Genomic DNA, 12,220 nt, shown 5'->3' with positions numbered 1-12,220 from the left:
GAAGCCTTCCCTGCGGTGGGCTCCTGCCGTAACCTCCTCTGCTTTCCTCTGGTTACATGTGTCTGTCTTCCCCACCAGACAGCAGTGAGCCCAGTGAGGGCAGAGCCCTACCCGCCCCTCACTGCTGAGTCGGCTGTGCCCAGCATGGAGTCCAGCCTGTGGTGGTGGTCTGTAAATACGTATCGCAGTCTAGTCAGTGCAACCACTGAAGTCATTGGGTGTTCCAGCTTCCTGAGGGCAGCACCACCCCTCATAGGAAATTCCCTTGTTCACTCCTAGTGCAAGGCGCAAGCGTGAGCAGAACCTCCAGAGCACCACTGCAGTCGGGCTGCGGGTGGTCTCTTACCTGAGCTTCCTGTCTTTTGCCCTCAGCAGCAGACACTGCACTAGGTGGTGCCATCAATTTAACCAGAACCCTTCTTCAATATTAGGTCTTATTTCTTATAATAATGCAGTTTAAAAGAAGTGATGCTGTTTATAAATAAAGATGGTTCATCATCTTTCAAGAGATATTTTTGACTTTAGGGGTTTTGTTTAAGAGAGTTAAAATGTGTCTCTTTTTTTTTTTAAAGATTGGCACCTGAGCTAACAACTGTGGCCAATCTTTTTTTTCTTTTTTCTTCTGCTTTATCTCCCCAAATCCCACCCTGGTACATAGTTGTATATCCTAGTTGCAAGTACTTCTAGTTGTGGCACATGGGACACCGCCTCAATGTGGCCTGATGAGCGGTGCCATGTCTGCGCCCAGGATCCGAACCAGTGAAACCCTGGGCCGCTGCAACGGAGCGCGTGAACTTAACCACTCGATCACGAGGCCGGCCCCAAAATGTGTCTCTTGTACTTAAATAATCTGTAGGAATTTTCATAAAGTGGAAATTATAGGAGATGTAATGAGAAATGGTCAGAAACTTTAGTAACAGGAGACTTTGATACACTTCCTTAGCCCAAGGCCAATCAAGTGATCAGAAATAAGTACAGTTATGGAAGATCTAAACAACATTATAAGGTAGAACTGATGATTATATATTAACTCTGTAACCCAATATTAGAAAATACACTCTTTTCAAGTGTTTATGGAATATTCAAAACTTAACTGTATCTTTAGTCTGTAAAGAAAACAATAAATTTTAAAAAGTAGAAATATTAAAAATGACATTTGGGGCAAGCACAGGGGCGTAATGGTTAAGTCTGCATGCTCCACTTTGGCGGCCCAGGGTTTGCGGGTTCGATTCCCAGGCATGGGCCTACCCACCACTCATCAAGCCACGCTGTGGTGATGTCCCACATGCAAAATGGAGGAAGATTAGCACAGATGTTAGCTCAGGGCCATTCTTCCTCACCAAATAAACAAATAAAAACATTTTACCAATACAATGCTATAAAATGAGTAATTAATTATAAACTGAGAAAACAAAATGATCCTTAACACTTCGAAATTTTAATACACCCTATTAAACAAACACTACATATAAGATTCTAGACAGCCATAGCAGATCTCAGAGAAAATTCATCACCTTAAACACTTGTGATAATAAACATGAAAGAATGGAAATAAATGAATTAAGCATCTGACTGAAAATTTTTGAAAGAATAAGAAAGTATACCAAAGGATAGCAAAAAGAAAGAATCGATGAAGATTAAAGCAGATTTTTTAAATGTCTGCCTCCTTAGGAGCTAAAAAGTAAGTGGCTTGGTTGTGGTGTTTAAAGTTTTAAATGTAAGCTGAATTGAGCTACAATGCTGCAGGTTTAAATCACCAAGAAAAGGATCTTGAAACTAAACATTGAGTTAAATTCAGTGAGGCAAGTAATTCCATCCTGGCGTATTTATCAGACAGGCACAGAGGGTGCATAAATATTTATCGGTTTGTCCTGGCACCTGCGTGTAGCTGCAGTACATAGAGATGTACTGCAGAAATTCTGTATCTGGGAATAGATTTGAGTCTCTTGGCAGAGATCTCATTAGTGAAAGGCTTCATGATGAACAGCACACGCAGTCTTCAGACAGCACCCTGAAGCACAGGTCTCAGCAGTTTCCTGTATCACAGCGTCAGATCCAGGAAAACATGCCCTTCAGTTGCCTGGAAGAAGTTGAGGCAAAGAACAAAACTGGATTCCCTGTGAGACACCTCTGAAACAGAAGCTCTTTGATGTAGATCAGAGAACTAAGTAGAGTGGGCTAATTTCCTCTGAAAAGACAGTCTAGAGTAATAGCTGCTGTTGGGGTTCCCTTTTTTTAATCACTTGGATACACTATTCAAGTGAAAAATCAGCCTGCACTTTCTTGACCCCTGGGGTCCTCACTAGTATCCTCCCTGATTTTTGGATGTTTTTCATGTTTGTAGTCTTTTTTTAACCGGATATGTGATTGAGACTTATTGTTTAAAGTCTGGTCGTAGTGTAAGACATTATAATGCTTCTGCTCTTTAAAGATTGCTTTATGATGTATTATTTTTCCTTTAGATCAGATCGTATTCTACATCAGAATCACCTGAGAGCCCTAAAAAGTACAGATTCGTAGGCACTCATGCCCAGAGATTCTGATTCATTGGTCCAGGGTGGAGCTTAGGCATCCGTATATATTTTTAAGCTCGTGTATAGCCAGGGTTGAGACCCACAGTCTAAACTACTACTTTCACATTGACATCGTTTGATTTTTTTTCATACTGGCATTTTCTTTGAAATAAGAAAATGGATAACTTTTTATGATTGGCATATAAAAAGATAAATCTGAGTAATTTGAAAAAATAGTGTTTATAGCTCATTTAAGAGACAGTCTCTGAATGATATGTGGATCTTAATATAATAGAATTTTACTGTAAATGAAAGTTGATCTCTGGAATGAAATGAATCCTTACGGAATTTTGTGCTCTATGTTTTGTGAAATAATATCCTTTCAAAATGTCTCAACATGGGGTAGTCTAGGCTTCAAAGAGATGAAAATTAACGAAACTTTGTGTAACGTATTACGTGTCGTATGTTCGCCAGTAATCGGTGGTGGGTCAGAACAGAGGGATTGTAAAAGTTCGTTGTTTACACAAATACATAGGCACTTTCTTTCCTATTGTTTTATATATTCCTCTTGTGCTTTCAGATATGCAAGAACTGTACAGGTTGCTTTGATCGACATATCCCATGTGTTTCTCTGAACTGCCCAGTACTTTTCAAACTCTCCCAAGTAAACAGAGAATTATCCAAGGCACCGTATCTCCGGCAGTTACTAGACCAGTTTTAAATTGTCAATATCACAAAATCCCAGGTGCTATTTTTTTCGGTGTTTACCACTAGACTGTTGTGCATGGTGCTTTTTCAACTTTCATTGAGTCAAGTATGTCATTGTCTGTTATCTGAAGACTATGAAGACTTCTATGCTAACTGAATTAAAAACTGTACTAGTTGATCTCTGAATAGCTCACTTCTTACAATGTACAAAGTCTTCATCCTTTCACCTTTTTAACATTGTTTTATAATGCAGGTGTTGAATTTGCTCCAGTATGTGTAACATCTTGTAAATCCATTTGAGTAGATCATATTTACTTCCCTGTGGAAGGAGCACTGAAAACCTCTTAAAAAAAAAAAAATTCGTGTTTCCTTGAACTGTCTGTATCAAGACGTGTTACTTAGAGATAACCCATTCACTTCATAATTTGACTGCGAAATATTTTGTAAATACACTTTTTTACTTTTCAAACAACTGAGTAAAATAATGTGCAATGAATTTTATACAAATGATTTTCAAGTTGTTTGGTATATTTCCTCTAGGTTTTGCTTGACTCAGAGTAGAGTTGTTATTTTGATCAAACTGTGCAAACAATAGTACCATGTGTAGCATTTTGAAACATTATTTTCTAAAACCGCTGTCTTGCTTTAGCTATTAATGGGGCATTGTGAGGAACTGTGCAAAGACATTTTTGTTACAAACCTGTGGGCCTGTTGCAATACTTTAAAAATAAAAAAATTTATTCCATTTTTGCTTGTTTTGTATAGACATTTCTATTGCTTCTAAATATGCTTAAAATATTTTCTTTCCTTATGTACTGTACAGTTAATCTTATTTGCCATCATCTTGAACACAAAATGTGTATTTAGAATATTTGTATAACTGTATAAAATGAAAAAGGAATTATGTGGTCAGTGCATTGTTTTCTAAACTGGAAATCATTTTGTTTTAAAAGTTAATAATGGAAACCATATTAAAATTGAATAAAATATGAAATACAGCCATGTGATTTTATCTTCTATAAAGGGTATTATCTTCATCTGTTTTATAAGCCTGCGTTGCTTACATCTTACCCTACCCTTTTCTGAAGTTGAGGTAAATTTATCTCATTGTCACATCCTAATTAATGTTGCAATTCCCTTACCAAACGTTAGAATTTAAAAAAAAAATGGCAGCAAAAGTAGTATAGGAAAAATTTAGCTCTCAAGCTCTCATCCTTTTAGAGTTCTAAGAATCCGCTTGTTAGTAGATCTTCCATATTCATTTTCATTTAGATATAATTAATCTTGAAGCCAGAGGAAAAGCAAAAATTACATTATTGCTTTTTAAAAACTTAAATACCAATTTTTTCAATAGAAAAAAGTGTCTTATTTTAACATAGAAAGCTCACCTGGTTATACACCAGAAATAGGTCTTCCATTGCCAAATTCAGTACTTCCAAATACCGGGGGGATTGGTTTTCTGAAAGTTACGTGGTAAATATGGAATCAAAGAGATACAAATCATGTCTCTGCACATACTTCTCCTAAGTCACGTGGAGACATGATACACCCTCACTTCGGGGGATCTTTTCTTGTTTGGGAGGCTGGGGCTAGTCCTCAGAATTAGGGTTTTCTTACCCTTGTGTGAGTGGCCAATAATGTTTTTTCTGTTACTCTCCCTTTTCTAAGTTCTGTGCTATCATCTTTCTCATCATGGTAACTGGACACAATATTCTCAACAGAATAATCTTGCTTAACCTCTTTATAATTGGACATAGCCAGACTAATGGTTATTCAACACAAATGCCCAAAACTAGCTCAGTTTTAGGCACTTAGCATCTCTCTGGTTTCCTTTTCTGCAGGTATTGCCTCCCTTATAACTCCGTCCTCAAGTCTGTAGCTTAACTGCCTTTTTTCTTTTTTTCTTTTTTTTTTTTTTAAAGATTTTACTTTTTTCCTTTTTCTCCCCAAAGCCCCCCAGTACATAGTTGTATATTCTTCATTGTGGGTCCTTCTGGTTGTGGCATGTGGGACGCTGCCTCAGTGTGGTTTAATGAGCAGTGCCATGTCCGCGCCCAGGATTCGAGCCAACGAAACACTGGGCTGCCTGCAGTGGAGCGCGCGAACTTAACCACTCGGCCACGGGGCCAGCCCTCCTTTTTTCTTTTTTTTTGCTGAGTAAGATTTTCCCTGAGCTCTAACATCTGTTGCCAATCCTCCTCTTTTGCTTGAGGAAGAGTAGCCCTGAGCTAACATCCATGCCAGTCTTCCTCTATTTTATATGTGGGTCACCTCCACAGCATGGCTGAGGAATGGTGTAGATCTGCACCTGGGATCCAAACCTGTGGACCTGGGCCACCAAAGCAGAGTGCACTGAACTTAACCACTACACCACAGGGCCAGCCCCATCAGCTGCCTTTTAGTGAAATTCATTTGCTGTTTCAGTAACTGTCACCTGTGAGGGTGTCGAAACTTGGACCTATTTTACCAAAGAAATATAGGAAGCTTCCAGTATACTTTTCATAATTATTTTCCCTCCCTTTTAGATCAGCTATTAATAAAGTTTTGTCATTCACTCAGACCCACACACACAAGAAAAAGAGACTCCATTTTCTGATAATGCTGTGAAATAATTTCATTAAACATTCCCTTAAGTTTGTTAAAACATTTTCTCATTCTGCCCGCTTCCCACCAGTGCCTTTCCCTGGATGTAAAGCATTAACAAAAGCGCCTGACAACTCTGTCTCCCCTCCCCACCCCCACAGAGGCCCCAGTCAACAGTGGGAAATGGGAAAATGCTGAAACATGTAATATTCAATTCTATGTGAACTTCAATCATGTCTGTGAAGAAGGCCAATATATTGTGGACCACAGATAAAAAATGTAAACAGAGGGACTGGCCTGGTGGTGCAGCGGTTAAGTGCGCACATTCCGCTCTGGCAGCCTGGGGTTCACCAGTTTGGATCCTGGGTGCCAAGCCATGCTGTGGCAGGCGTCCCACATGTAAAGTGGAGGAAGATGGGCACGGATGTTAGCTCAGGGCCAGTTTTCCTCAGTGAAAAGAGGATTGGCAGCAGTTAGTTCAGGACTAATCTTCCTCAAAAAAAAAAAAAAAAAAAAACAGAACAGCTATAAAAATTCTTAGAGGAGGTAGTCCCATGAGGGCTGGAGCAGGCTACCCAGAGAGTTTGTGGACTCTAGTCAGCCATGCCAATGGTCATAGAACCACCTTATGAGTCTCAGAGGATGCACATTCCCTGCCATCAAGCACACTGCCCTGTGACCTAGAATTCTCTTCCAGAGCTGTATTTTATACTAGTAAAGTCTTATAGCTTATGGTTTTCATTTTCATAATAGCTGAAGCAGAGGGATATTCCTTTAAGGCCTATCAAATAAGCTTTTAAACTGATTTCTCAACTTCAGGATAGTATTTCTTAAAATATTCATATGTTTGATTTTATAAAGTAAAAATAAACTTGGCTGTAAACATTTTTGGAGCTCTGCCACAAATAAAGGGAAGAGGCGAGGAAGGCAGCAGCACACAAGGAGCTGTTCTGAGGCTGGGTAATTGCTGCTTTCGCCCAGTGAGACCTGTGCCTCTTGGAGGACAGTCAGCCAAGTTCATGCTACTTACTCATACCCCGTGATACCTTGTCTCTTTCCTCTGATGAGACTTGTGACCTTTAACCACTTTTTGGTTTATTAAAATGAATGAGGGGCCAGCCCCGTGGCCGAGTGGTTAAGTTCATGTGCTCCACTTCAGTGGCCCAGGGTTTGCCAGCTTGGATCCTGGGTATGGACATGGCACCACCCATCAAGCCATGCTGTGGAGGCGTCCCACATAGAACAACTAGAAGCACTTACGACTAGGATCTTTAACTATGTACTGGGGCTTTGGGGAGGAAAAAAAAGGAAGATTGGCAAGAGATGTTAGCTCAGGGCCAGTCTTACTAAAAAAAAAAAAAAAGAATGAAATCTGATACCATTAATGCTCCAGAGTTCTGCTTAATAAATGGCTTTATAGGGGCCGGCACCGTGGCCAAGTGGTTAAGTTCGCACACTCTGCTTTGGCGGCCCAGGGTTTCGCTGGTTCAGATCCTGGGTGTGGACGTGGCACCACTTGTCAGGCCATGCTGAGGCGGTGTCCATAGCACAACCAGGGGCACTCACAACTAGAATAGACAACTATGCACTAGGGGACTTTGGGGAGAATGATTAAAAAAAAAAGAATGGCAACAGTTGTTAGCTCAGGTGCCAATCTATAAATAAATAAATAGCTTTATATAAGAAGATAGCCATAGATTGTTTCTAGCATTTGGGATCCAAGGAGGAAGTCATAATGATGAGGATTATTTTAGGCTGGTTACTTTTAAAAACTGCAGATGAGAAGCAAGCTCTGAGGAGTGGAATTTGCTTGCCCTTTGATGAGAGACATTTGCATTTGTGAAGGAAGTCTCCATCTGTGGGGGTGTCTCCCTGTCTGCACCAGGAGGAAGGGGGGATGGCCTTATCTCTGGAAACTCTTAATGGGGAAGGCAAGGACTTAAGTCATTTACTGTCTGGTAACCTCATGTAACTGACCCACCCCCCCAACATTCCTCCTTTGTCTTTCGCTGAAGATAATATTTAAGGTTGTGGCTTCTGCCATTTACTTAATCTGGTTTGATTCTTATCTAAAAGTTATAAGACCACCCAATAACCAGACCCCACCTGCACTGATACCATTTTAACAATTTTTTTTTACATAGTCTTTCCTTTGTCTTGTAAGGAGATAACTCACATACTTATGCCTTAAATTTAGCCCTACTCTCAACCCATGTTTGCAGCAGCAGCTCTGACTGCCCATGGGTCCTATCCCCATGCTATTCCACACTATTCTCTAAATAAAAGAGCACTACTGCCAGACCTTGAGAGTCCAAGAAATCTTTCTTTCGACTCTTCAGCTCGCCGACCAACCCTGCATCAGTAAGAAATACACAGCACTGAGTCCACTGCGGCTCTGTCTCGTTTCCTCAGCCTCACCCATAGCTATGTTTTGTCACTGGCCAAGCTCCAAGAATGGCTTACAAAGCAAAATATCTTGTAGCGGAAGAGGAAGTCTCAGACTTACAAATCAGGTTTCTCTGTGTATTTGGGGAGAAGAGAATGTGACCAGGAAGACTCACCATGGCTAACCCCCTGGGGCCCAGCAGAGGAAGCAGACTAAAACCAGTCTTCTGTGACACAGCCTATTTGCTTATCCTAATAGCCACAGCCTGAAGGGCAGGTTTCTCATTTCACACATATCCCGGGCCGACTACAATACTCTCCAGAGACTGGCAAGGTGGGTGGGTGCCATCTTCCCTCTCTCCCTCTGCCTTGCTCCAGGTCACTGGTATCCCCCAGTAAGAAGCTTGTACATACATCTGGCATCTTGCTTTTTTGCAGCTGCCACCCAGGGGACAGCCTTTGATCACCTAGTTCTGGTGGGCAGCTTGTGTCCACTGGTTCAATGGGACTATAGCCAATAAATTAACAGTTTTTTTTTTTTTTTTGAGGGAGATTAGCCCTGAGCTAACTGCTGCCAATCCTCCTCTTTTTGCTGAGGAAGACTGGCCCTGAGCTAACATCCATTCCCATCTTCCTCTACTTTATGCATGGGACGCATGTATAAAGTACATGCCAAGCAGTGCCATGCCCACACCCAGGATCCGAACCAGTGAACCCTGGGCCGCCGAGAAGCAGAACGTGCAAACTTAACTGCTGAGCCACCGGGCTGGCCCCAAATTAACAGTTCTTAACTCGCCATCACCCCAGGACTCAGTGCAGTGGGATCAGACAGAAACTTCCACCTCCTGGTCTTCCTCTGAAAGAGGTATATTTGCATACTTTAAAAGCTGCTGCCTGAGGGTCTGGCTTCTAATCAGCCTGCATCTAGGTGCTGCCTGATATCCTATCCTTTCAGACACTGACAGGTCTTGGCAGACCCTCAATTACTAGGAGCCACTAAGAACAAAGAAGGCTGCTTGGACAGTCAAAAAGGTATGAGAGTATGGTGATGGATGGTAATTAGTCTTTGGGTGGTGAACATGATGTAATCTACATAGAAATCTAAATATAATGATGTACACCTGAAATTTATATAATGTTATAAACCAGTGTTACCTCAATAAAAAAGAAAAGAAATGAGAGACAAGCAAGAGCTAGGTGGGGACAGAGGCTAAGGTTCATCTCCTGTAGAAGACCACACCTTCAAGACTGGAGGAGGTGGCTGTTTTATCAAATGCATAGAAACCAACACAGAGAGTCAAGGAAAATGAAGAAACAAAGACAAATGTTTCAAACAAAAAAACAAGATAAAATCTCAGAAGAAGACTTTGGTGAAATGGAGATAAGTGATTTACCTGATAAAAAAATTCAAAATAATGGTCATAGAGATGCTCACTGAGGTCAGGAGAAAAAGGCATGAACAAAGTGAGAATTTCAACAAAGAGATAGAAAACATAAAGTACCAAACAAGTCATACAGCTGAAGATGTCCTTGCATGCGAAAGGAAGAAGGGCACCAAAGAAGTGGGGGGTACAGAGTGGTTATTTACTGTCTTGGAACAAAGAGCATACATCACATATCACGGGAATATCTTTTTTACTACTGTCACGAGATGCTTAGCTGGCACAGCAGGTCTCTGCTCACAAGGTGAGCACATCCTTAGTTTCCAGGAAGAGATGCTTATCCTTAAAGAAATGCCAGTATGGGGGGAAGCTACATCTCTATCCTTAAGGGCATCATTCTTGTCTTTAGGACATGGTAAATGTTTAAAGCAGATGTACAATGCATGCTCAATAGGCCACCTCAGGCCCTTTTAGAAAAACAAGGTCAGGCTGAATTAGTTTTACACCAAATGGCTTTATCATATACTCCAATATATTCTATTGCTTGTCATTTATCTATCAAAGAATTCAATAACTCTACTGAAGAATTCAATAGAGGGATTGAACAGCAAACTAACTGAAGCAGAAGATCAGTGAGCTCAGAGACAGGGCAGTGGAATTCATCCAATCCAAACAGCAAGAAGCAAAAAGAGTGAAGACAGTTTAAAGGACTTATGGGGCAGCATCAAGCAGACCAATATTCACATTATAGGAGTCCCAGGAGGAGAAGAGCGAGGAAAGGAGCAGAAAACTTATTTGAAGAAATAATGGCTAAAAACTTCTCTAACCTGGGGGAGGAAACAGACGCCCAGATCCAGGAAGCCTAGAGAGTTCCAAGCAAGATGAACTCAAAGAGACCCACACTAAGACACATTAAAATTAAACTGTCGGGGCAGGCCTGGTGGTGCAGTGGTTAAGTGTGCATGTTCCGCTTCTCACAGCCTGGGGTTCGCCAGTTTGGATCCCAGGTGCAGACATGGCACTGCTTGTCAAAAAGTCACGCTGTGGTAGGTGTCCCATGTATAAAGTGGAGGAAGATGGGCATGGATGTTAGCTCAGGGCCAGTCTTCCTCAGCAAAAAGAGGACGATTGGTAGTAGTTAGCTCAGGGCTAATCTTCCTCAAAGAAAAAAAAATTAAACTCTCAAAAGTTAAAGACAAGGAGAGGATCTTAAGAGCAGCAAGAGAAAAACTTGTTATATACAAGGGACCTGCCATAACACTATCAGCAAATGTTTCAGCAGAGACTTTCCAGTCCAGAAGGGAGTGGCACAATACATTCAAATTGCTAAAGGAAAAAAAGTCAAAACAAGAATTCTCTACCCAGCAAAGCTGTCCTTCAGAATTGAAGGAGAGATAAAGAGTTTTCCAGACAAGCAAAAGCTGAAGGAGTCCTGCCTCACTAGACCAGCCTTACAAGAAATGTTAAAGGGACTTCTTTAAGCTGAAATGAGGGGTGCTAATTAGTAACAGAAAAACATATCAAAGTATACATCTCACTGGTAAAGATAAATATATAGTTAAGTTCAGAATAATTTAATGTTGTAATGGTGGTAGGTTAATCACTTATAAATCTAGCATAAAGGTTAAAAGACAAAAGTAGTAAAGATAATTTTAGCTACAATAATTTGTTACTGGATATACAAGATAAAAAGATTTAAATTGTGACATCAAAAACCTAAAACTTGGGGGAGGGAAAGTAAAAATGTAGAGCTTTAAAATGCATTTGAACTGAAGTTGTCATGCACTTAAAATAGACTGTTATAAGATGTTTTATGTAAGCCTCGTGATAACCACAAAGTGAAAACCTATAGTAGATACACAAAAGAGAAAGAGAAAGGAATCTAGGCATACCAATACAGAAAATAATCAAATCACAGAGGAAGAGAGAAAGAGAAGAAAGGAACAAAGGAATTACAAAAGAGCCAGAAAACAATTAACAAAATGGTAATAAGTACATAACCATCAATGACTGCTTTAAATGTAAATGGACTAAATTTTCCAATCAAAATACAAAGAGTGCCTGAATGGATAAAAAAACAAGACCCAACTATATGCTGCCTAGATGATACTCCTCTCAGCTTTAAGGACACAAACAGACTAAAAGTGAAAAGATAGAAGATAGTCCAGGCAAATGGAAACCACAAGAAAGCTGGGATAGCCATACTTATATCAAATAAAATAGACTGTAAGACAAAGACTGCAATAAGAGACAAAGAAGGTCATTATATAATTATAAATCCAACAAGAGGATATAACATTTGTAAATATTTAATCACCCAAGATAGGAGCACCTAAATATATAAAGCAAATATTAACAGACCTAAAGGGTCAAATAGACTGCAATACAATAATAGTAGGGGACTTCAACACTCCTCTTTCATCACTGGATATATCATCCAGACAGAAAATCAATAAGGAAATATTGGTCTTAAATGATACATTAGACCAGAGGTACTTAAGAGACATTTACAGAACATTCCATCCAAAAGCAGCAGAATACACATTCTTCCCAAGTGCACATGGAACATTCTCCAGGAGAGATCATATATTAGGCCACAAAACAAGTCTTAATAAATTTAAGATTAAGATATCAAGTATCCTTTCTGAC

The 12,220-nt window shown here is 40.2% G+C and overlaps 1 protein-coding gene across 8 annotated transcripts in view; it reads left to right on the top strand.

The window, feature by feature from the left end:
- REV3L (REV3 like, DNA directed polymerase zeta catalytic subunit) overlaps positions 1-4,219 on the top strand; it is a 172,507-nt gene extending 168,288 nt beyond the window's left edge. For all 8 annotated transcript variants that reach the window (XR_011497869.1, XM_070496645.1, XM_070496644.1 and 5 more), the window contains one exon: positions 3,094-4,219. Coding sequence is in view for 7 of the 8 variants with exons in the window: in XM_070496645.1 (XP_070352746.1) it covers positions 3,094-3,234 (141 nt within the window). In the remaining variant the exon portion in view is untranslated. The remainder of the gene's footprint in view (positions 1-3,093) is intronic.
- The last annotated feature ends 8,001 nt before the right edge of the window (positions 4,220-12,220 follow it).

This window comes from Equus asinus, chromosome 24 (assembly GCF_041296235.1).
Source record: "Equus asinus isolate D_3611 breed Donkey chromosome 24, EquAss-T2T_v2, whole genome shotgun sequence".
NCBI classification, from domain to species: Eukaryota; Metazoa; Chordata; class Mammalia; order Perissodactyla; family Equidae; genus Equus; species Equus asinus.
Note: the sequence above shows the minus strand (reverse complement) of the source record. Positions and strands in the feature narration are given on the sequence as shown.